Source organism: Solanum tuberosum, unplaced genomic scaffold, assembly GCF_000226075.1.
Source record: "Solanum tuberosum cultivar DM 1-3 516 R44 unplaced genomic scaffold, SolTub_3.0 scf00129, whole genome shotgun sequence".
Classification (NCBI taxonomy): domain Eukaryota; kingdom Viridiplantae; phylum Streptophyta; class Magnoliopsida; order Solanales; family Solanaceae; genus Solanum; species Solanum tuberosum.
Genome location: NW_006239057.1, coordinates 855,869 through 882,334, shown reverse-complemented (window position 1 = coordinate 882,334; position 26,466 = coordinate 855,869). Strand labels below are relative to the sequence as shown.

The 26,466-nt window shown below is 32.0% G+C and overlaps 4 protein-coding genes across 4 annotated transcripts; 1 reads left to right on the top strand and 3 right to left on the bottom strand.

The window, feature by feature from the left end:
- The first annotated feature begins 1,027 nt into the window (after positions 1-1,027).
- Positions 1,028-5,748, top strand: LOC102584750 (uncharacterized). The gene is made up of 5 exons (XM_006351247.1): positions 1,028-1,993; positions 3,431-3,635; positions 4,168-4,368; positions 4,862-4,948; positions 5,188-5,748. The coding sequence occupies exons 1-5, from the start codon at positions 1,218-1,220 to the stop codon at positions 5,503-5,505; spliced, it is 1,587 nt and encodes a 528-aa protein (XP_006351309.1). The 5' UTR covers positions 1,028-1,217; the 3' UTR covers positions 5,506-5,748.
- Positions 5,749-6,464: 716 nt separating this feature from the next.
- On the bottom strand, positions 6,465-9,111 carry LOC102587830 (MADS-box transcription factor 23). Its single transcript, XM_006351341.1, has 7 exons — positions 8,924-9,111; positions 8,397-8,472; positions 8,256-8,308; positions 7,489-7,588; positions 7,353-7,394; positions 6,857-6,999; positions 6,465-6,552 (listed from the first exon to the last, which is right to left on the bottom strand). The coding sequence occupies exons 1-7, from the start codon at positions 9,109-9,111 to the stop codon at positions 6,465-6,467; spliced, it is 690 nt and encodes a 229-aa protein (XP_006351403.1).
- Positions 9,112-10,533: 1,422 nt separating this feature from the next.
- Positions 10,534-17,180, bottom strand: LOC102584415 (F-box/LRR-repeat protein At5g63520-like). Its single transcript, XM_006351246.2, has 10 exons — positions 16,823-17,180; positions 16,466-16,573; positions 16,195-16,287; positions 15,976-16,107; positions 15,667-15,768; positions 15,340-15,379; positions 14,996-15,148; positions 12,836-13,017; positions 11,665-11,783; positions 10,534-11,235 (listed from the first exon to the last, which is right to left on the bottom strand). Exons 1-10 carry the CDS (start codon positions 17,030-17,032, stop codon positions 10,779-10,781), a joined length of 1,596 nt encoding a protein of 531 aa, XP_006351308.1. The 5' UTR covers positions 17,033-17,180; the 3' UTR covers positions 10,534-10,778.
- Positions 17,181-17,664: 484 nt separating this feature from the next.
- Positions 17,665-20,486, bottom strand: LOC102584089 (EGF domain-specific O-linked N-acetylglucosamine transferase-like). Its single transcript, XM_006351245.2, has 3 exons — positions 20,111-20,486; positions 19,935-20,012; positions 17,665-19,212 (listed from the first exon to the last, which is right to left on the bottom strand). The coding sequence occupies exons 1-3, from the start codon at positions 20,298-20,300 to the stop codon at positions 17,915-17,917; spliced, it is 1,566 nt and encodes a 521-aa protein (XP_006351307.1). The 5' UTR covers positions 20,301-20,486; the 3' UTR covers positions 17,665-17,914.
- Between the last annotated feature and the right edge of the window lie 5,980 nt (positions 20,487-26,466).

The following is a 26,466-nucleotide window of genomic DNA, read 5'->3' as shown; positions in this document are numbered from 1 at the left end:
TAGTATTATTGAAATAGATACACAAATCACCCTAAATCTAAAAAAAATAAAATACTAGAGGATTTTTCTCATCTGTCCTAATTTTGGTGGACAGAGTAACCTGATACCTATTGCTAGTGAAGATGACGGATATTTAGTCAAATTAATTGAGATATACGAAAACGGATCCAGATACCTTGATAATTTAGAAAGGAGAACTTTCGCATATAGCCACTCAAAAATTACCTAATTACGCTCCATAACTATAGTTTGTTAATTACGATTTGTAGCTACATGTTATAGGGAGGAGAGTGGCGAGTGAAATTGGGAGAGGGAGGAGAGAGACGAGCGAGAGAGGCAGAGAGGTGAATTGTACATGTATATCGGTTAGATAATTGTATATTATACATATGTATTTGTATATCTGGCGAGCGAGATTGAGAGAGGGAGGAGAGAGGTGAGCGAGATTGGGAGAGGGAGGAGAGAGCCAAGCGAGAGAGGGAAATAATTTGTACAATTTGCAGGTACGTTTGTATAATTCACCTGTTTTTGTATAATTGAGTAATATAAAGTCTGAAATTATACAAATATGATAAAACTCGAAATAATGAATTGCTAAAACATAAACATATGAACTTTAAACAATTATACAAAATATATTACACAAATTACATTATATAAATTATATTATACAAAATTCAAAAACTACACGTTTATACAAACTTTAAAAAGTTATACACAAAAAGATTGAATGTATATGACGACAAAACTGACAAACCAAAGGAAATCATTGTCATATACAAACAAACCATCGTATATAAATACAAATCAAACGAAGAATTGTTAGTTGCGAATTATACAAATGTGGCGAATTATACAAACGTGACTAATTATACAAACTCGAAGTCGGTCTACGTAATTAATGGCTAATGTTAGTCGCGAGTGGTAATTATAGCAAACTATAGTTATGATGAGTAATTAAGTAGTATAAGTTTGCTTAACCGTGTAATTTTGCCATTTAGAAATGCAAAGGTTGTCAAAAATAACTTGACCCGAAATATTGATCCAAGACCCGATCCTCCTCAGCCTATCGTCTGCCCTTATCCCCTTCTCTGTTTCCTGTTTCTATCTTCTCTACCAAAAACCCTGCAAAAACCTCCTTCAAATTCTGGAAAAATCTTAATTTTTATCAATTTTATCAACTTCAGTTAGTTCCTCAGACACCCTTTTCATTATACATGGCTATGGAATTATGTTCATCTTTCAAACCAAACTCATTTGATCTCTCCTTCTCATCTTCATTGTCACACTTTCCTATAAAAACCCATGTAAAAAGTTCCAATTTTGGTCCAAGATTTCATCTTTTAGCAGTTGCAGTAGACCCAAAAGGGCTCCCTCAAAATAGTCCCCAAAGACTTCTCAAAGAATTAGCTGAGCGTAAAAAAGTAGTATCCCCTAAGAGAAAAGTACCCCCAAAAAGATTCATACTAAAACCCCCTTTAGATGATGCTAAGTTAGCTGAAAGATTTCTCAATAGCCCACAATTGTCTTTAAAGTCATTTCCACTTTTGAGTTCTTGCTTACCATGTTCAAGACTTAATAATGCTGATAAAACTTGGATTGATGAGTATTTGATTGAAGCTAAACAGTGTTTAGGGTACCCTTTAGAGAGTTCTGAAAGTTATGGGGATGATAATCCAGCTAAACAATTTGATACGTTGTTGTATTTAGCATTTCAACATCCTAAGTGTGAGAGGACTAATGCTAGGCATGTTAGGTCAGGACATTCAAGATTGGGTTTTTTAGGGGAGTATGTTCTTGAATTGGCGATGTGCGAGTTTTTCTTGCAGAGGTATCCTAGGGAGTCTCCTGGTCCAATGAGGGAAAGGGTGTATGCATTGATTGGGAAAAGGTATATGCCTAGGTGGATTAAAAATGCCAGCTTGCAGAATTTGATTTTCCCATATGATGATATGGATAAGTTGAAAAGATTGGATAGGGAACCGCCGGTCAAGTAAGTTGATAACTTGGTTCTATGATTGGCATTTGATTGTTGCTATTTTAATTTCAGTTGGATACATAGGGTAGAAAAGTTCTGTACTTTATTGGTTTCAATTCATCATATCATGTACTTGCCATTGTTTAGGTGGAACTGTGTAATTGTATTCGTTTAGTTTTATTTCGTCAGGTCATGCTCTTGAACTATTTATTAGTAATCCTTGTGTATGCTCTACACTTTAGCAACACTATATTTCCCACCTCTGAGCATTCAACAGTAGATACTAGTTTCTTACTTCTTTCCTTGATAATCTTGCTAATGTGGCGTTTCTTAGTTGAGGATAGAAAATAATGATCAACCTCTAAACACCATGATCTATGAGTTTTTCTTCCTAAAGTATGAGGTTTATTACATGATTCAAGTAGGCTTAGGTGCAGGATATGGCAATGACTAAAACTTCGTTTTATGATAATAGTACATGGAGTGGAAGTATCAGAATAATTTTGCAGAACACAGACGAATGTGGTGTTGTTAGGAAGAGAAGAACTTTGATCAAGATTGTGTACCTAGTGGGTCAACAAAAAGTTAAATACTGATTGAAAAAGTTTTGTCTTCATATAGTCTTGATCTGATTAGTGATTAAAGTAGAAGTATCAACCTTTCAATCTATGTCCCTATAAGAGGTTAGGATGCATTAAGCTATTTATGTATTAAGAGGTCATTCTGGTTCATGAGTTTCAACAGCTGCCCTCCCATTTTTGAAGACATCATAATGAACAAACAAGAATTCCTCTTTGAAGAAGATTTCTTTACCATTGCCAAATTATGTTATACTTTGAAATTTGAACTATTATGTAACTAGTCCACAAGTACGGGTACTGTACGAGTACAATGCAGAAATTATAGAATTTTGGACCACATATTCTAAATTTTTTGTTTGAACTAAAAATCCTTACAACACAATATGTTTGAGTGTGATTTGTCTAGCCTATTCTAGTGGGATGAACTGTAGTTGTAGAATGTTTACTGTGGTGCTGGATTAGGAGTCTAATTTATATTGTTAGTTGTATTTTGATATTTTTCTTATTTCACATTATTATCATATAGTACTGCATATTTTTCACTAACTGGCAAGATTTGACGATTAGTTATTTAAAATATTTTTACTTCTTTGTTTATTAATGTCAAATAATGCATTTTAAGTTAAAACGGCTCATCAACCCTATATGGATAATTTAGAGTATCAATACTTTACTTTGAGTCTTCCCACTTTTATAATGGTAATGGATATATTCCAGTGAACAATTCTCATTTGGTAGAACCTGTGTTATGATGCTCTTCAGTGTCCTGATCTTTTTATCCACATGGTTTTTGTTTTATTGTGATGTTAATTAGCTACCTATCTACTATCACTTTCTCATACTGGCTTGGATTTCATGATTATCTTGGCAGATCTGTGTTCTGGGCTTTGTTTGGAGCAATATACTTGTGTTTTGGAATGCCTGAAGTTTATCGGGTCCTATTTGAAGTGTTTGGAATGGATCCTGAGGCTGAAGACTGCCAACCCAAATTGAGAAGACAGTTGGAAGACGTAGACTATGTCTCAGTAGAATTTGAAGGCAGAAAGCTTAGCTGGCAAGATGTTGCTGCTTATAAGGCAAGATCTGAACTTTTTATCTTTATATAAATGTATAATTTACTCACTCAATCTTAAAGAGTTATCTTTTTTGGATTAAATCCTAATAACTTAAAATACTGCAACAAGCAACAATATTAGCCTCCTTTGAAGAAAAACAGGGCAAAAAGTAGGCAGAAAGAATGCAACTTTAGTTTGCAACTTTCAGAACTCTCTTGATACCTTTTTTAACTCTTCAAATTTACCTTACTTATTAAAATAGTAGGGAGAAGGAATGAGTCCCTTTACTGGTATCAGTCGCATTGTAAAAGTTGAGAATTATATGCCAAAAGCTAGTGTACCTGGTACATACGTGAATCTCTTGATATATTTTTTATATGTTTTCTACTTTCTTGGTATCGGTGCTTGTTCATCCTGCATATTAATGCATTTCTATTCACCTTAATATAAATTGCTTGCTCAAATATATCAGTGCAAACAATTGCAACTTGAAGAAAGGAAATGACCATCTGAATTCAAATTGCTTATTCATTTCTGTGTTTATGATTGACAGCCTCCAGAGGATGCTCTTTTTGCGCACCCAAGGGTTTTTAGGGCGTGTGTTCCACCAGGCATGCATAGGTTCCGTGGTAATGTATGGGATTATACGAGCAGACCTCAAGTTATGCAGACACTGGGTTACCCATTGGCTATGAATGATAGAATTCCTGAGATTACTGAAGCCAGAAACATTGAACTTGGACTTGGTTTACAGGTATTACTCTTCAGGCTGTGTTCAAATGTTACACAACAATCTCTGGGGAATATGTAAATATAACTACTTTTTGTGAGTTCGAGTCACCAAGGGAGCAAATTTACCATATCAAAAAACAAATTGCTTGTATTGTTTTGAAATTCGAAACTTAGTAAAACGTTTAACAAATGAGGAGTTATAGTAGAGTACAAACTGCATATGCCTTTACAGTGTAAGTTTCTCTTTAGCCTTTTGTAATTATTAATGCCATGCAACATTAACCATCTTCCGGAAGTCAATTATCAAATCCAATTTTATTGTTTACCTGGCTTTATCTTATTGTCCCCCTCCTGTTTGAAAGGCCTTCAATTCTTTTACTCCAATTTTGATTGACGACTCGTTGTCTATGGTGTTTGTTTATATGAAAGTATCATGATGTCTCTCTCCATAAATCTATCAATGAGCATTGCAAAACTAACCTATTCTATGAATTTTTCTGCTATATAAACTGCAGCTCGCTTTCTTGCATCCGTCAAAATACAAATTTGAGCATCCGAGGTTTTGCTTTGAGCGGCTCGAGTATCTTGGCCAAAAAATCCAGGTATGTGTATTAAATGTTCCAGTCAGATTTCTTTGGCTTCATTGCTTTCTTTTGTTCCATTTTCTAGTTTGTGTTTGGGACAGGAAAGCGAAGCCACTTTTCTGTTTATCGACAGGGAAAAGTACTATTTACTCTAGTCAAAAGACGATTAATCTAGAATGGACACCGATGTCAGCTGAGTCTGCTAAGCATCAAGTTTGATTGTAGAAAACGTTGATAGTTTCCTTTTCGTGATACAGGATTTGGTAATGGCGGAAAGGTTACTTATGAAACATCTCGATGCTCCTGGGAGATGGTTGCAGGAGAGACACCGGCGTGTTGTGATGAACAAATTCTGTGGGAGATATTTGCGAGAAAAGAATCTCCATCGCTTTATCATATACAGTGAGGAGGTTCAGGATGCATTCGAGCACAATCGTAGGCTCAGGAATCCAGCTACAACGTCCGTTCAACAAGCTATCCATGGACTCTCTTACGCTATTTATGGTAAGCCAGATGTAAGACGCCTCATGTTTGAGGTTTTTGACTTTGAGCAAATCCAACCTAAGGCGGTATGAGTACTAACTAAGAAATGTTGTATTTTCTGTCTAGCCCAATTTGTTGGCAGTGTTGTGTTATCGGTTTAGCCTTAACCTGTGTCGTTCTAGTCCAATCGTTTAGCTGCTCTTTCTAAGAGACGGGAATGTAAATAGAAAACATCTCCTGGGAAAGCCTCATCGACCTGATGGTTAGTGTAACAATAGTGACATTTGTCATTGGCATTGATAGGATAAAAGATGTTTCGAGTGTTCATATTGGGAGATTTTGCCAGAAGAGAAATTTTGCATTGTAATCAAAACCACATATTGCCTCGTGTCCGCGTACTATAGGACCAGACTAGAATGAGTAGGCAGAGGTGAATTCAGGATCTAGAGTCGGAGTTGAAAAATGGTGTGACTTTTTTTTTTTCTTTCTATCATGTGTACAATTTATATTTTTAGGGTCAGACATGAATGATTTGAATTTGGAGTTGAAATTTTGGCTGGACATTTTTTAAGTTTGTATTGTGTTTTCCATAAACATAAAAGCCTCGCTATTTGTGAAAATTATTCAACTTTTCCAACTCTTAAATAATCTTATCAAACAAGCAAATAATAGTTCATAAACAAGGTATCGAAAAATTCTAAGGTGACGAATTAATAATCATATATCTCTGTCTTTTTTAAAATTAAATATTTGTAATTAAATGTTATTATATATTCTATGCAAGTGATCGGTTTGAGTCATAAAAATAGAAAAAATTCTAAAAGGGAGTATTTTTTTTCTTAAATGAATTTTACGCGATACAAAATTTGATTAATCAGAAAACCTCAAGGCGAATATTAGACTCCGAATGAAAAACCAAAAAAATACACAACATTAATGTGATGGTCTTACAACTTTCTAGTGACATAGAATTATAGGTAGCGCAAAATGCCTAAAAACATAAACACGACAATAAATATTATGAAAATGTGAGTTTGTATTCAAGAAAATATTAATCTAAAATCATTAGATTCTCAGAATCATTTGAAGTGCATTCAATTTTTGGATTTCTTTTCTTCTGACTTGTAGCAACTGATAGTCTGCACAAATGAAAAAAAAAAAAACATATTAGCAACGATCGCCTAAAAATAACTATAAGTAATTGTATATAAGTCATACGATGTTCGTATATCTTGTGATGTATATATCTGAATTCTTTTTTAGTCAAGAGAGAGTCTTGGAGCAACAATAAAGTTGTCTTTATATGACCTCAGGGGGTTCGAGCTGTGGAAACAGTCACTAATACTTGCAATAGAATAGATTGTCTACATCACACTCATTAAAGTGCGACCCTTTCGAAATAAGAAAGGAAAAAACAAAAAGAAAAAGTTGAGTTCACATTACCCTAAGCTCAAAGAAGTGTCTGAATTTTCTTCTCCAACTGATTTAAAATCACAAATAACTGTTGAATTTCCACCAGAAATTTTCCTTGCTGCTTCATAATTTTCAGGATAATGATTACAGGATTTGTGTCCAAGTTCCTCAATCTTAAATTTAAAAAAAATAATCAAAATATTAGACCATAATCAATATTCGAAAAATTAAAAACAAATAAAATAATAAAGTGTTTATTTAAGTTTCCAATTATGAATTTATATACCATTGTGAATAATGTTTACACTATCAGTATAATTTAACTTGTATTTTCTCTCCTGTTTGTCAAGATTTGAGTATATAGAAAAAAAATCACCTCGTGTTTTTTGTCTCCATACTACGATGAAACATAATTTAATATAACATGTTGCATTGTTTCCCTTTCTTATTTTTTTAAGCTTAAATATTCTTCCATTTTCTTTAATTCAAAAGATTAATATATGTAATTACAATAATTAAAGTGTACCTGCAGATTTGATTTTTCAAGTAGCTCCAACAGTACTTGTTCCTGAAAAATTATAGACATGTTTTCAAAAGATGATTTAATTAACAATAATTAAACATAATTAATATTGATTAATGATACTAGATGGATTAATTACCTTCTTATTCTTAACAGATAAAATGCCTTCAGTTAGTTGATGCTCTAATTGCTGCAATTCTTTGAAGTCCAGGTCATCTAGTTCTTTCCCCATCATCCTCCTTTATAAATATGTAAAATATTACGAAGAATTTAATTTATATATACTGACAATCAAGGTATTAAATGGACGGGTCAGAATAAATTTAGACGTTTTAAAATAAACGAAGTTATATTAATCCGCTCATACATTATTTGAGCTGAGATAAATAAACGGAGTCATATTAATCCGCTCATACATTATTTGAGCTGAGATGAGTTGGATCAAGATGGGTAAACAATCGATCATGTCAAAATCCGTCCAACTCTAACCGTTTTTTTATTTTATTTTCTTATAACTTTTTTTAATTATCAAACGAAACCAACAAAACTATTCTTTTTTCTTTATTATTGTTATATATAACATATCAAATAATATAAAATTTAAAAATATTTTGAAGAAATTCTCATAGGTCATTATTCTAGGCTACATATTTAGCTCAAATTAATCCAGTTTTTTCAAGAGTCAAATTAATGTGACATTGTTTGAATTTCGAGAGTCATTTTTTTTTGTTGTTGATCATGACTTTAACATATTTGGAAACTATATAAAAAGTACTATAATGCATAATAATTGACAATTTGAAATATTTAAAAGAAATAAAAAGACCGAGATTATTTTATTGTTGAAATTTAAAAGATATCACATAAATTAAAGACGAAGAAAGTAACGAGCTTCAAAGAGCTTACCCGGTGGCCTTTCGTAATTTTGCAACTTCAACTTTCAAGGAATTCAATTCAGGCTGAAATTAATTAAAGGGAATATCAAGCAAATTAGTGACTAATTACTTCAATATTAATTAATTAATTAATTTAGTAATAATTTAATACCTCCACAATATTTTCGACGATAGGATGCTCAATTGAATGTGAGGAATTGTTATATCTATCCACAATTTTTTCCATGCTGCACAAACATATATTAACATAGAGGAACAATAATCAAATTAAATGACAAATTACTACTTATTTACCAAAAAATGAAAATGTATATAATATCTAATAAGTGCCAAAAAAAAAGGATTAATCACAATCACCTTACCTAACACTCAAGATTTCACCCAAAAAATTATTCTTTTTTTTTTCTTCATATAATTAAATTTAATAATTCAAATAAATAAGAAACACAAATCTCAAATTAAACAACAAATAAATTTAGTACTAATAATAATTTCATGGGGCTTGGAGAAGGGGATGTACGCAGATTTTACCTTATGCAGATATAAAGTCAATTTCCAATAAACTCTCGACTCAAATAACATATTTCAAAGCAAGTAAGAGAAAGGTGTACAGTAACAAAGAAGCCACAATGAAAAGAGCACTAACGCAACAAATAATATGATAATCGAAACGTATACCTGGATTTAGAGCTAGCAAATTCATAAAGCCTATCAGTATTGGAGAAAACAATAACACCAATTTCAGCATCACAAAGAACAGACAATTCTTCAGCTTTCTTAAAAAGTCCTGATCTTCTTTTTGAAAATGTTACTTGTCTACTACTTATGTTCTCAATTTTCTTCATCTCTATTTTCCCTCTTCCCATTTTTTTTTATTACAAAGTTTGAAAAACCCTAAGAAAAAAATTAAAATAAGAGAGGAAGAAAAAAGGATTAAAAAGAGTCTTGGTTTAATTTTTTTTTTTAATACAAATACAATGGATGTTATATAATTGCCAGTGTGAACTGATTCATCATCTATTATATAGAAATAATATTATGGTTAAGTTGATTTTTTGGGTAAATGGTAATTAATTAATAGTACTACCTTAATTGGAAGGGAAAATATTGGAAGGAAATATTGGATTTTCTAAATGTGGTAAGGTACCTTAAATATGGTTTTGCCGTCTTGCACTTTTGGTTTTCCTACTTATGGATTCTTTCCCTTTTCTATAAAAAGAATTGTTTAGATTATTCCTCTTTCCGATATTAGTTGTCCATCTTACTATAAATAATTATCTCAAATTACGATTTTTAAGGGGAGTGTAACAGGGTTGAAGGTCTTTCGAAAACAGTCTCTCTACCTTCACGAGGTAGTGGTGACGTCTGCTTCCATTCTATCCTCCCCAGACCTTGTGGATTTCACCGGGTATTTTATTGTTGTTGTAACAGGGGCGGAGCCAGCTTGGGCCTATTGTTGTAAAAATTATTTTTATGTATATATAGTATATGTTAAACATCCTTCAGCTAGTTCATGTGTTTACTTATTCATATTTTGAACCCTATATTAAAAATCATGACTTCGTCATTAGTGTGTAAAGAAGAAAGTGGACAACTAATATGAGACAAAGGTAAAGGATATGTACACAAATAGCCAGTCAGATTCACTGTTTATTTTTATTAAAACTAGTATACATAAATTATACTTTGATTATATGCATATTATACATGAAGCATACATATATTATACATTTGCCGATTATTTTTAGTTTAAGTGGTTGGGTAGGTGATAATTTAGGTTAATTCTTCTTTCCTCTTTTAGTGAGAAAGCCTTTTACTTTGGTTTCTTAACGTGTTTGGTAAGTGGTAACTATGGAAAGTGGAAAGTAAAGGAAAATTTTGCAGTTTCTTTCTTATTTTGTTAAAGTAAAGAGAAAAGGAAAGAGATGAAAATCAAGGAAAGTTTAAAAATGCAAGGAAATTATCTTCTTTTTATGACCAATTCTTTGCTTGCACAAAACAAACCAAAGTAGAGGAACAATCCGCAAAACTTAGCTAACAAACCAAAGTAGAGGAACAATCCGCAAAACTTAGCTAACAAACCAAAGTAGAGGAACAATCCGCAAAACTTAGCTAGCGTTTTACCATAAATTTTAAAAGTTTTATCTTCAAATATTTATTTGGCCATGAAATTTTATCAGATTTTGAAATTTTGATCTTCAAATATTTTCAAATTCCAAAAATTAGGACAAGCCTATTTTTGGGACTTCCACAAACAGAACTTCAAAAAAATAAAATTGCAAACAAAATACATGTCCAAACACAACTTCTAAAACTCGACATTTTCAAGTTTCAACTATAAAAAGAGATGGGAGCTTAATTTACATAAATATGAAGTTACAACAAAAGGATTAAACTAAGTAAAAGGCCAAATTTGGCAGCAGAACAGGTTCCAATGGCTTTGTTGAAGTAAACTACAGTGCTATCATATAATGTCAATGGCAGCATGATCTGTAGCAACTACAGATGTAAATTATAACGCTGCCAGCACCTATCATGTCGATGGCGATGCAGGGGTGTATGACATAATCAGGTAGACAGTGCTATACACATGCAAACAGCAGCGTAGAGAGCTGTGTTCTTCAGACACCGGTCCATATGGGCTTAAATCCCCACGTGCAATTTCTGCAGCAGAAAAAGTTCCAGAAAAAGTAATCTCAGGGAAGTTCTCCATGAACGGTGAGCAATCAAGGATAGGCTGAAGAAAAAACTTGCCACGACCACAGCAAGAGAACATGATACAACCAAAAACTGACTTCTTCTTGCTATTTACATTGTTACTAGTAGAACGACCAGAATTTTGGTGGTCGAGATCTCGCTTCAAACATGTTAAGTTGTTTGATGCATTGTTGCAAGAATCACGTGTAGCATTAGCATTCGCAAGGTAGAATTGGAAGGAGTCTCCACTTCTGATTCCAACACCGTTAACATACAGATACTCCTCATCCCCTCTGCAAGATTTTATGTTGAATTACAAAATGAAGGGAAAATAAAGCATAAATAGGTTTGATTTCAACTAAAAAGTGTTGACAAGCTTATCCACGGGTATAAAGAAGTAAAACCGAAGAATAGGAGGGCTCCATGCTTCTATTCACGGCCAGCATGCTCTACACATTATCCACCTCCCAAACAAATAATGTGACGAAAATTAAGACTAGAACTGAACACAAGGCTGAAATGATATAATTTTACAATATACTTGATAAAAGAAAAATATCATTTCCAGTAAAACCACAAGAAGTGTGTTTGAACTTTCAAAAACAAATAATGCTTGAGCATTAAAAAGTTAAGACGACCTTCTCCATGAATGTAATCTAAAAGATTTCAATACCACGAGTTGCACATTGAAAAAAGGATCAAGCCTGAGCACTATAACTTACCTTAAAACCTCATGGAATTCCTGCAAATATATCCAACTTGCTCTTTCCTTCCCAATTGAGCACTTTCTTCTTTTAGAAACTCCAATATAGAGAGCAGAACAATAAAGATCACCTCCAAACTGGTGGAAGTGAAATCAGAAAGAAAAGTGAGAATTATCTTCATTGCTTCGATATGCACTGAATTGAAGCTACTTAACTAATCAATTTTGAAAAAAAGAATAAGGTACACTTCAATTCAACTTCAACTACTCCTTTTCAAACTTCAACCGAATCATGTTTAAGTAAACAAGACAACTATCTCCAACTAGGTAGTACCTTCATAAAATACTAGGCTTCGTACATAATAACTTTCTAAACCATTTAGGGATATCGTACAATCAGAAATATAATTAGATTATCATTGCTTCACTTTGAATATACCTTTTCCATGCGACCAAGAGTCAAAAGATATTGCCATCTTCGATTTGACCCAACTGGCACAGTGGAATGGTCTGGGATTTTGTGGGTGGGGGTATTTGAGGGTGGGAAGGGGATAACGCTTTCCCCGAAGGGATATGAATTTAACACGTGGAAAATTCTGGTGTGTCTAAGAGCAATATGTAAATGTGCATCGCTAAACCCACCAACCCTCTTTTCTCATGCTCTTTAGCCTAATGCCAGTGCCTCTATGTGTGTGTTCGGGGGTCAAATAGAGAGATGGAGTTTTAAGGTTCAGTGACCCAGCACTATCTCAACTTCAAGACTTAGTTAGTTAGCTGTGATGGAAGTATCAAAGGGAAACGGAAGATAACATATTACTATGAGGCGGTGTTCAAATACACTACTCTTTCCTTTCCTCTCCTTTCATTAGGGAAAAACCAACTGTGAATTACTTCTTTCTATAACTAGCTACTTAAATAGTTGGATCTAAATAACTGACTACAATCTACATTACAAGTTGTTTCCTCTGTTGCGCCGTACTGCTTGCTTTGAAACCTATTCGGATGGCACAAGATACGATACACTTTACTTTCTTGTTGCGTGAAAGTGCTTGAGCGACCGTCGGGAAAGATTTTTAGCGGGGAAGGCAGCCGAGTCGTCCATCTTATCTTAGAAATTGCCTTGTTAAGGTCCCATCCGCCGTAACCCTTACATTGCATTCTAGCGAGTTTTAAGTTTTATTCTATCTTACCTCATCATAGATCTGATCTAACATAGACAGACCATCAAGACTTTCAACTTGTGCTTCTCTTTTCGCCGTGAGCCAAGTAGAAAAGTCTCTAGGTCTCTCCTTGACCGCAACAGCCTTGTAGGTAGGCCCAATTTGGGCAATGCCAGGGGCTAGCACTACATGAAATTGGGTTTCCCCTATACCTGCTTACAAGTCCAAAGAAATGGCAGCAATAATAAACATCCCAGAAATTTGACAGAGTAATCAGAAAGTAAGGCAATGATAAATAGAGAAAAGGTCTACAGACTTGTCAATTACAGCTATGGATATAAATGCCAGAAAAAAGAATCTTTGATTTCCGGTTAAGAAAATAATCTTTGAGCATTTAATTCTTCCAGAAGGTTAAGACAATAATCTTTGAGCATGAGGGGAAAGATCTCATTTCCGCCAATCAGACTTTTTTGATACTATTCATGGTATTTTTTAAGTTGAAGAAGATGCGGTAGAGTAGCCAACTTAAATAACTTACTAGTTGACAATACTTAATTGTTCTGTTAGTTATGAGTTATGACTTAACTTGAGATGCTCTCTTGTTTTTTGTTAAATAGTGAATTTTTACTTGGTGTACTGAATACTGATTAGTCATGTGATTCACTAATTATGAATAGCTAAATCGTGGATTAATATCTTTGTTTATATCTTAAATTTTAATAACTCTAGTTTTCCACTTTCACTTTGTTTAAGTGATCTTATTTCAAGTTACATTTTTTATTTCAAGAGTTATTGTCCTTGTTATGAGGTTAGTTCTTTTCTTTCAATATATTTTTTATTCTTTTAGTTATATTTATTCTATTGTAATATGTTTTTAATGCTTAGTTTTTATTTTGTTGTCTTCATAGGAGGAATGGAAGAGTAATCCCATCTTGAAGAATGAAAGATTGAATTTTACATTATACATGTAAGTTTATCACAAAATATCTCTCAAACTTAGAATATCTTTATAACTCTATTTTTGTAATGTTGAATTTTATTTAGCCAAATCCCCGCACCCATATCCATACTCGGATACGTCCCCTCAAATCTTAAAATTTGGATTTTGCCAAATCCGACTCTCGCAACCGCACCCGAATCAGACAACATAGTCCCAAGGTGATACCCATTCAGTGTAGCTGGGAAATTGTCTTTTATCCCTTTCTCGTCCTCTAATACTTATTAGCACGTCATATTTTTACGCACATGTACAAGGATAAGTGAGATGTCTGCTTTCTACTCTTTTGTTAATTATTAGTTAAGGAATTAATCCGATCTGAAAAGTTGAGTCAAATTTATCGCTTTCTTTGTAATTCAATGGGTAATTTGATGTTTTATCAAAAGAAAAAATTCGATGGAATTGGGAACTTCAAAGATGCTAGCACCAAGACAAGTTTGATGTCAAGTCCTTCAAAGTTTTTAAGGGGAAAAACATGTGTATATGTGTATATATGTATATATATCTTGAAAAACTTATAACTAACAGTGCACCCATAGAGAGATCAGAAGTGCACCTTGGGCTGTTGGTGTAAGCCAAAGCACCCACCCACACGACTAGGGATTGATTCTGGCTAGAACTCCATTTCATTGTTTTTTATAATTTTTTGATTTAAAATGCTTATTTATAACATTAATTAAAATTGCTAGATAAGGGATTCGAACTCATGACCATCCAATACTCTTATTATAACAAAGTGAAGTTCAAGTATTAGCTTAGAACTCATATTTATGTTTAATATTTTCTGTATTGTTCAAGCCATTAGTGAACAATCGAATACAACATTATCGTTCATCGTCATTGAAAGTTCTGCTAAAGCCTAAATTAAGATAATATTGATGCTCTCGCAGTCTTCAAATCTTAGGTTCACCTTTGCCTGCATCACAACTCAACAGACCACAACACCATAAGTCAATTCTTTTCCACTTGAAGCCTACTCATGTCTTTTTATAGTATTGTTTACTTTTGTATACACCTTGTACAGTGTACACAGGTTTTCTCATCACTTCAATAAACTATTATCTTCTTTAATTTTTTTATTGTTAAGGTAAAATTATAAATTCATTAATTAAAGAAACTAATCTCTTTGGAAACAAAAGCAGTTCACAATTTAAAGCTCAATTGCAAAGTTTCAGCTGAGAAGCAATGCATACCAGGAGGATTGCCAGTATCCCTAAGAAAGGAAAGAGCAACAGCAGCGGAACTGTATTCTGCGTCATTACAATGGTTTACTGCAGCTTCCCCTTGGTATAAGAACTGTGAACCTCCTTCACCCACAATTACAGTCTCTGGGCAAAAGGCATAATCTACAAAAAGTAAAGAATGCACGGAAATATAATTTGAGTTTTCGTAATGTTTATCACAGAATCGAGTAGACAACACTGCCTCCTTTTTGTCTTAAAACATTGGTGATTTATGGTAACAGTAAATTTAAGAAAATAAAGTTTATCATGAAAGGAAAGCAAGAAAGCTTGTTGATTAGAAAGTAAAAGCTTACCCAACTTTTGAAGAACCGGTTTCATGTCAGTTTCGTGATCCTACCACCAACATGTAAATGACTTTTATGAGATTTAAAATGAACCCAAAAGAACAGCTAAATTACAAATAGAGAGCAGAAAGCAGCGTATTCCAAAAGTGTTTCCAACTTTTAACGCAATCCAGTGTGAACTGATTAGCGTGCGTGTTGTACACGTCCTGATTCCATTGGCATTAGGCTACATTTATTGCTATATCCACAATGTCATTGATTTGACGTGTAAAGATAAAAGCTTCTTTCTTTTAGATAGAAAGAAAAAAAATAAAGATAATGAGACAACCGACTTACAGAAAATAACAGAATAGCCACCGGTGATGCGGAACCAGAAACAGAGGACGAGCATTCCCTGATATTTCGCACAAGTTCATCAATCATGAGTGCTTGAGGTCCCTGACATTTGTGCTCACCGAATTAATTTAACACATTACAAATTAAGTTAGCACAATTTCCATTTAGATCGAAACTAGATAGAAAGTTCATCATAAAACTGAATTCCATAATTTGAAATCAGCTCCCACAGTAAAAGTTCAGCATCCTCTCAATATCACAGATTTATTTCTAAAATATGTTAGGGTAGTATTTAAAGTAAAATCTTACCTGAGTTTTCGATAACAATGGGATCAAACTGACTTTCAATCCTGGAAAGAAACCAACTGTAAGTAAAACTCCATGGTTCTCATTCCCATGATCAGGATGAGCCTCTTCATTCTCAATAAATTGCCATTGAACCTGGAGAAATATCTTCTTCAATTCTCATAACAAAAGCATACAAATTTGACCCAAAAAATTATTTTTAATCTTGGCCTCTTAACTGACCTCTTCAAATTCATCATCAACAGCATTGCGACCGAAAATTCCTTGAGATATCAGAGTAATAATTGGAATTTTGGACCCTAATTTTCCAGTTACCTGCAAAATAATAACATACATCAATCATACAACTGCATATAGAGCTTATTTATAATGTAATCAAGAACAAAACTTTTGCAAAAGACAGCAACATATAACATTTGAAAATGCAAATAGATTTAAAAGAAACTATATATATATTATCTTTAATCAATTAAAAAGATAGAAGAGCACATACGAGCTGGTGAGCTTGTTGCAAGCTAAAAGTAGGACCAATGGAAGCAATGGCAAACTGAGGTCGAACAGGTTTCGATAAAACCTTCTCAACAGCCTCATTTACAGCATCCTACATCAGAATTGAATTTATAAGTCATTCATTCTACAGAAATTCAAGCAAAAAGAACAATTCTTCGTAAGCATAGGCGGATTCAGGATTTAAACTAAACAGTTTCAACAAGGTGAACTTATTACATTTTAAAAGTTACGAATTTAGACCTAATTGTTGCAATTTTACTGGATTTTTATACATAAATTTAGATTTAGGCGTTGAAAGTACTGAATTTAGATGAACTCGATTATAAGTTCAGACGAGAACCTGGAGAGAAGGATTGATAGATAGAGCAGACGAGAGGTTAGGGAGAGAGAGGAGGTTAGTGATAATGAGGTTCCATGAGCGGTTAACACAAGCGGCGTTTGCACAGGCTAAGGCTGGAAGACGAGAGAGGATGTTATGGAGAAGGTCGTCACTGATTGAATCAATCGTTGCCTCCATCTCCACCGCCGCTCTCTGCCTCAGTTCCGCCATTTCACGGTGGTCGGGAAATTGAATTCCGAACTCCACCGCCGCGTCTATGAGTCGGTAATCAGCTGCAAATCCCCAACTGTTGGTAAAAAGTAGTACTAAAAGGTCGTAAAAGAAATGTCTTGAATCATTTTTGTGAAAGTAAAGACAAAAAAATACACGTTTTTTTGAGTTTCATACGCTAGTTATGTTCTATTTATATCTAAACAAACATCATAATATTTCATATCTCAACTATCACTTTATTGCCTTAAACACATAGTATTGATATTAAATTAGCCTACTCAGTGTTGATTGAAAATAATATCTAGCTAAGTCAGTATCAAGACGTGTTTTAATACAAAGAAAATGATATTTTAGATAGGTAAATAGAACAATAAATAACTTGAAGTATGAAACTCAAAAAAAAAGTGATGGTTAGATTGTCTTTTCAGCGTGATAGTGAATTTGATGTCGGGGAGGTGTCGGACCACAAGGGCCTATTGTACAAGAGGACATGTTTCTACTGATCAAATTTATGACCTCCTGATCACATGACAACAACTTTACCAGTTATGACAAGGCTCCCGACAGAACAACAACATTACCAGTTATGACAAGGCTCCCGCTTCAAGTACTAGTAGATATCCACAGAATAAGAATCAGATTGACACATAAATTGCAAAAGAATCACAACTTCAGAAATCAGAAGCAAGAGAAAAAAAAATGAAGTGAATGCAGTATATACCAAAGAGTGTATTTCCTACTTGATTTACAACAAATGCAAAATGATCTATACAAAAAAAATTACTTTTTTTTCTTGTGAGTATTGATGTACAACTCTAAGAACTATTAACTACTGAGATTATTCCCGTCCACTCCAGTAACCGCAAAGATGGAAAAGGATTACTGATTTTGATGATGAAGACGACCATTCTTCTTTGCCATAGAATAGTAATAGGCACGAAGCAATCTCTTATGGAACCTTCGAAGGTTCAACCTCACATTTTGACGATCAAGGTAGATCTTTTTCGTGAACTCCCATCCTCTGTTGTTCACACTGTCGGGGTCTGTAAGAACAGGATCACTTTTCTCGTACTCGTTGTACAAAGAGCTTTCTTGTGGAAGGATTTTGTAGCCAATGTACCTGAGACCTAACTTCCTTGCTGGTAGTCCATAGTAAGTATCTGCTGCCCAATCTGTTCCTAGCGGGATGATTTGGATGAAAGCAGAATCAGGCCTCATGAAGAGGAAATGAGTCATAGCAGCACCGTGAACTCCAATCATAACATCACTGGAATTAAGAGCTCGATAGATTCTTGCTAGCTCAGTCGTTCGTTGAGGCCTCAAAACTTCCACTTGGAACCCAATACCTTCTGCCATTTTAACTATAGAAGCTTCATTGAGTATAGCTCTTGAATCATTTCTAGCTATGATGACCACTTTAGGTTTCTTCGCGTCCCGCTTTTCTTCAGTCGTCTCTATCTTTGTCTTGGCTGACGGTGACAAAGCAGATATATTCATATCCAATTGAGTTTCATGTTCCTCTTCTTGGATCAAACCTCTAATTCGAGGCAAATAAGCTTGATCTAGCATGTCTCGGAAATCCCTAATGGTTTTGTTTCTTCCCATCAATGATGCATCGATAGTTAGCTCATCGTGGATCTTTAAACCAACTACAGCTTCAGGGAAGCAATGAGTCCTGTTATCACCTCTAAAATCGATAATAGGATATTCAGTGAGGTGAGGAAGTATGTTCTCGTACTTAGAAATCCACCAATCATGATACTCAAGGATTACAAACACAACTTTCTTGTTGAAATGCTGAGAAGTTATGTAAAGAGGCATAATCCCATCGTTGAATTCGTGGTAAAGATTACCAGTGTAACCTCCAGTAGAGAAGAACACAGCAGGCACATCATGTTGCACATCACACTTCTGATGAATAGCAGAATTCTCTCCCTTTGTAACAAGGTCCAACTCATCAATGGTGTCCATTACACTCTTTTCCCATTTCCGAGTATACGGCTTAATCTTTTCGTGTTGGAATATCTCATCATTTTCACCAGAGGCCCCAATAACTTGACTGCCATAAACATTGCTTCTGTAGAGAGTAATTCTGGAGGAAGCAGAATCTGTTCTTACATTCCCTTTCAGTACACAGATATCGGAACGAATGCTACTTCTATCACAGCAAATTGACCCTGCATTTTGATGGGAAAAAATCTCTCAACAATTGAAAAAGAGAAGTTGGTAAAACAAAAAGACAAGCATTAAGGTTGATATTGTGCTCTAACTATGCATTTCAAAACAAGATTAGATTACAACAGACACACAACAACAACAACAACAACAACAACAAAAAAAAAACATCAATAACTACGCCTCATTCACAAACAAGTCAGGGTTGATCGTACAAATCCCTAGTTCTTCATATAAAAGCTCATTTTCTATAATCATCATACTAAATAATACTACTCCTCATTCCGTTTCAATTTATTTGCCTTACTTCCTAATAGTCTGTATCAAAAAGAATGACTTTTTTGGGCAACTCTTTAATACTCGTACTAACTTTCTACATGACACATTCAAAATCACAAAATTAAATGGCATGGTACATTCTACCTATCTTTTAGTTTAAGACCAAACCACACGCTGTTCAAAACTTTGTAGCAAATCAAAACCAAACAACCAAATTTTAACCAACAGCATAAAACTAAAAAGAAAGTAACTTGCTTTCCTCTTCAAAAGCAATCAAAGGGTTAGAACCTATAAACCACATACGGTGATAATATGAAAAATTCCAAAAATGGTTTATCAATTAAAAAAAAATTCAACAACAACAAAAAAAAGCAGGAAGAAAAATATGAACTTTTTTAATGAAAAGCTCCTTTTTTCTGTAACAAATATACAACTAAATACTAACCATTAGAGACAGAGGAACAAACAGAAGCATATACATCTGATTTAGAAACAACCCCTTCATCTTCAAAACCAAATGAATCTGCAAAATACACCACAGTACATAAAAAAAGAGTTAGAAAAAGAGAAACAAAGCAGAAAAAAGAGTTGAAAACAGAGAGAAGAAAGAAAGAAACTTACATAAAAGAGAAAGAGTAGGAGCAGATGTGAAGAAAAGGGGAGCTAAAATAAAGCTAAAAGAGATAAAAGATAGAAGAACAAGAAACAAAAGCTTAGGTCTTGCTACTCTTTTGCTGTTTTCACAAACAAAAGGAACATCCCCTTTTCTCCATTGATGATATCTCTGGTAATACACCATTTTCTTGAACATAAAACAGCTTAAACAGGAAGAAAAATATGAACTTTGTGAATAAAATAAAGCAAAGGAAGAAACTTTTTGATGTTTATAACTTCGAAAAGTGTGCTTGAGGAAAGGTTTTTCTGGGGTTCAAGGTTTGCTGTACTAATTGGAATCTTGAAAATGGGAGCTGTCAATTTAAGGTGACGGAAGAAAAATAATAAAAATTAAACGAGTAGTATGGTATGTTTTATTTTTTTTGTTCACAGTCAAAGGCGTGTACAATTGGTAAAGGAATTTTTTTTCTGGCTGGCTTAGACGGGTTCTTAACATGTTACAACTTGGAAAATAGGCGTGTGTTGTGTGCCTATGAGGCTGCACTTTTGTGAAACTAATAAATACGATATTCCTTCTGTCTCAATTTATGATGAACACTTTAAATAGGAATAGAGTCAAAAAAAAAAAAATATTAAGAAATTTAAAATATGAAAAAGTAAACATATAAAGAAGTCAAGGGAGTTTAACTAATGTAATTTTATGTTGAAAAAAGTTTGTATATACCTCTAGACCCTTACTAGCTTTGTTCATGGGCAAGATGTTTAAAGAATAACACAAGATTTTATTGTGTTTATCAAATTGTTTTTATTAAAATTATGTTAGTACTTATTTTTACTTGATTTTCTTGAGAATAAAATGTTAAGTGAAATTCAATAGGTATATTATAGGAGTGATGTTTGCTATAGAATAGTTGTCAAATAAGGAAATGCTACGTCCTTTTTAGACGGATTAAAAAAAAGATTGTCACACAAATTGGAACAAAAAAAAGTATTTGGTTAGTTGTATCATGTATGGAAGCACAATGGCTTAATACACACATATCTTAAATTTGTTAATAAATTTTATTTAGATATTTGAATTATGATTTATTTCGATTGAGCATCTAAATATGTGATAAAATATTTTCTTAAATGTTTTCAATTTCAAATTTTGGAGAAAAAATTGTATATATATTCTCAAACGTCTATTAGATAATTAAGTTAATGACATGAAAATATGTCAACTCATTTAATTATACACACGTATAAGGTTTTACAACAAGGGTAATGTGTATAAATTACATCAACGGTCTAATTAAGTGCATGTTGAACATGCGCAAAAAAAATTAAAAGCTTAAATCGAAAATATCTAATAAAAATATTTTATCATATTTTTAACTACTTAATTAAAACAAATCATGTTCGAATGTCTAAATGAAACGTATTACCAAGTTTAAAGAGTTACTATCATTTAGGCCAGATAACTTCTTTTCTTTTTTCGACTAATCATAACAAAACATAATATGCTTTAAATTATCAAAAAAATAGCAATTTGAAAAAACAAAGACATTTACCTAATTATCTTTAATTTACTCTTTTTCTTGTTTTTTTTTACATCCCATGAAGTTGCATGTTTCGTGTATTATTGTTGACACATATTTTTTTCATTAAAATCAAGTTTTATTACTATATTATTCAAAGCATATATATGTACCTAATTATTAATTTATAAATAAAAGGGGAGAAAAAGAATAATAATCGAGTAATGTTGACTTCTTCAAAAGATATAATTATAATATGCAGAAAAACAGAAGAAAAAAATTTGAAGACTTCGAAATAATTGATTAGCTGATTATTATTGACTAATTATTAGTTCCATCGCAAGGAAATATTTTTATTGGCGTTTGGTGATTATTTGTAAATTATTTTCCAAGCATATTTCCAAATTCAAAAATAAAAATAAAAACTAAAAGCTCTATTTTTCGTTCATCAGAAAATAAGTCGTATGACGTTTATTATACAGGACGAACTGACAAAGACCTGCAAAAAATTTATATACTCACAAATAACTTTAACGGGTATAACCTTTCAATTTATTCATCGATAATAGTGAATGTATTTAATCATTGATAAGATGAACGAATAAAATGATGAATAACCGATTAAAATAGTATGCTTTTGATATTTTAATCATCTGGTTTAGGTGTAGTCATGTGCTTATCAAGATTTTGATACTTTTAAAAAGAATTAATTTTTTAATAAAAATAAATAAAATTCAAATTTTTTAAAATTCAAAAGGCCAAGGTTGGCTTCTTCTTGTACAGAACAATACTAGTACTAACCATTTTATGCGTGTAAATTGCAACTTCCAACGCCACTTAATTTGACTTTCTATTTTTTTCAAAAAGTTAAATTTTATTTATATAATTGAAGCATTTAAAGACTTATATGTATATTTTACGCATATATGATATATTATTACTTTAGATTGGACAAAAAATATAGTTCGAAAAATAATTAAAATATATTATTTCTTACATAAGAGACCAAAAAAATACATTTTTAGAATTTTAGTAACTCAGTCAATTAGTTATATGAACTTTCACTTTATTAATGAATGTATAATTTCTCAATCGTATGATTCCTTAACATACCCCTATATTAAATAATAAAAGTTTAAAAAATATTTTTTAATTAATTAAAAGTTAAATACCTTTATTACATATCTGGGAATATAATGTGAATGATTCTCCTACAAGAATTAAAATAACTAAATTTAAACACTTTCCTAAAACTTTTTAGAAGAAAAGCAAATACACTAGTGATTGGGACAGACAAAAGTTATGGGCTATGGTACTACTGCACATTCCATATGGGGCACATTACAAATTTTTTTATTCGATTAATTTGAATTTATATCATATAAGATCTATTTAAGAAAAGACGTTTTTTATAAAATTATTTTCACATTTAAAATTAAAATTTGAGACATCTGATTATAAGAATGAAGGAATCGCTAGTAGTTTTATAAGCCAACGAATTTTTTCAGAGTCTTTAATTACTTCCTTTACAAATCATATTAATTTTATCTAAAATAATGAATAATTTTGATAATATTTGTAACAATATACTGCTGTATTATATTGTTTCTTTAACTGAAAAAAAAAGTCAATAATTAGTTATTTTGCTCTCTTCAGCTAAAGCAGTTTGCTTTTCCAGCCACACCATAATATTTATTTATGTTAACCTACGTACTAGAGTAGTATATAAACGGTTCTAGTTTAGGCTCTAGTTTTGAATAATAATGGGGTGCGTTAAATAAGAGATTTCTAATTTTTCGTTACGTTTGATTGATCAAAATATTTTAAAATATATTTTTCTTAAGAAAAAAGTGATTTCTTTAAAAAAGTAAGAAAAATAATGTTTCTAATAAAATTAGAAAAAATAAGTTTCACAACTAGTATTTCAAGTTTATTTGTTATCCTCATCCCTCTAATCCCCACTCCACCCCATCAATATAATCCCCTACACTTATATTTTTGTCAATCTTTATAGTGTATGTTTACATTTTAAAATATTATTATAATATTTGTTGTGTATCGAATACAAAAAATAATAATAAAACCTTATTTTTAAAGTTGGATTAAACATAAAAAAAAAGGTTGAAAGAGAAATCAAAAGTGCAGCCTCGTATAAAATATTTAGCACATCTTACTTTTCGAGAGTCGAATATAAAAGTATCATAAATTATATTGTTTTCTTATATCAATATAATAACATAAGTATATTATTAAAATTTATATTATTTAATTTTTGATTTCGAATATCTAAAGTATTTTGAAACGGAGAAAATAGTTTCAGATATGACAAGATAATTAGTTGTAGAATTTTGAGGAAAAAGACATCCTGAAATATCGCCGGAAACATACAATTTTGATGGAATTAAGATAACCCCTGGATTACGGCTTTAATTAATATTGAATTATATGCTCACGGATTAAGATTATTAACCTTTTTTCCTACATTTTCAACGACAAATTTTTTTGGGAGGGCACGGTTTGTTACTTTGAGTTAACTTTTTTAAAATAAAATAAAAATTTAAAAATCAATCATGCTTAATAAAAGGGAGTCATAAAAGGTTATACTAGTAAAAAAGGAAAAGAGAAAGGTAGTGATGGATTATTAATTGCATAATTAAATCTAGTGCTTTTTTGTTGTTGTTCAATTTGTTGTGTAATTTTATTAGGGGAAACTTACATAAATATGTAATATTAAGAAACTATTTACTATTTATAGCAATAATATTCTTTGTATTTGATCACTTTTAATATATTTATAATATAATTTTAATACATATTACAAAGAATAATTGTTAAAACACATATAATACAAATTTTATTGATTGATAATACATTTATTACAATGTGTCAATTTCTTACCAAACAAGCATAATATATTTTAAAACAATTTTAATACATATATATTGCATACATAATTCACTTTTAATACATATTGCAGATTTATCATAGTATTGATATATATTGCTATAAGTGGTAATAAATAAAAAGTATCGCTACAATCAGTAATTATTTATTAAAAGATACACATTCAAGTATTTTTTTCAAGGGGACCCTACAAAAAGTCTTCGTATTGAGGTGGAATGGTAAATATTTATTTTTATTTAATTATTGATTTGGGGTTTAAGCTTAGTTAGGTAGGGGGTTATCTTATATCTTATTCTTTGTTAATTGGAAATGTCTTACCCTCTGGAAGTTTATTGAAATTAAATACATCTATTGAATACCGAGTGATAAATCAAAAAAACTTTTTAAGTTTAGCTTAGCTCTATTAGATAAAAGTTCGGCGCAAATCGCAATATAAGACCAAAGTTTGAAAATTGGATAAAATATTGTCTTAGCCTGGAAGAAGTTTAATCCTATTGGACCAAAGTTTGACTATCTAAATGTTTTCTATTCTGTTACAATGAAAAATATTAGGAGCGATATATATATATAAATATCAGGGGTGGATTTACATGGTGTTCAGAGTTTACTTGAATCTCATCAATCGGAAAATTATATGAAATATACAAGATTAAATTTGTGTTTTATATCTATATATTTAATATTAACCCCCTCAACACAAGTAAGGGGTTTGATTCAACGGCTATGGGGGTTCAAAAACTAGTAGACGTGCGAGTTCAAAATTGGCTAGCAATTTTTTTTAATGTTTTAACTTGAAAGTACAGTTCATTTGTCAACACTATTTAGCATGTTTTTTTAACCTCCTTAGTGGAAATTTTGGCTCCGTCACGATATATAACAATTGAATCTATAACTATTTGTTTTAATTAAACAATTATATTATTTGTGTTTATTTTAGTTCTGAATTGTCTGTTTAACGTCTAAAGAAAGCTTCTAGAAGAATCACTCTCATTCCATCCCACAATCGACATGCAACACACCAACGCCTACCCCTTTTATATCACGAGTAGCTCAAACTATCCATCGACAATCAACAAATTTAGAAATTCAAATGATATTATTGAACTATAACACTCAAAGTTTGATAGCGGCAAGTGCATAGATACCCAATTTTGAATCGTTTTTTAAACTCATGCTTAAGTTTATAAAAGTTTGAAATTTTAAATATTTTGAAATAATTTATCAGAATTTAACCTTGAACGTATATCTCAATAATCAACTTTGATGATTTATTAATTTCATTTTACTAATATTATATTTTGCAGTGATACATGCATTATATTTCACTCACGTACATCCTTTTCACCAGTGATATTTTATTCATTTTACCTTAAATATCTTTCATTTTTATTCATGGTACCTTATTATATGGTAACTCATCCAATATTTTAAAGTGAAGATGAGGAGGAAACATCACATTTTTTCTGAAGTTTCCCAAAATAAAATACATGATAAATACTACCTCCACCTCAATTTGTATGACAACTTTTGAATCTCGAGATTCAAATAAATATTTTTTTAACAAGTTTTTTCATATATATCTTAAATATATTAAATTATCATAATAGGTCTTATAAGTACATTTTACATAATTTTGTAAATTTTTATTTCAAAAACTTAAGGATAGCATGTTTGATTTCACAGTCAAAATTAATTTGTTTAACTTTTGAAATTCGAATAATACCACATAAATTAAAAGAAAGAGAGTTAGAGTTTCAAACAAAGCGCGCCGTAATGAGGACGGACTTCTTTGGGCTAATTGGATTTGAGAGTCATCTCGTATTTGTGCCAATCCAGCCCAAGCCCAACTTTGATAGGGCTGGAGGCTTAATGGGCCAAAACTTTGAACACTATTTTGAGTGATCATTTGGGGAGAGGGGGGGGGGGGGGGGGAAAATG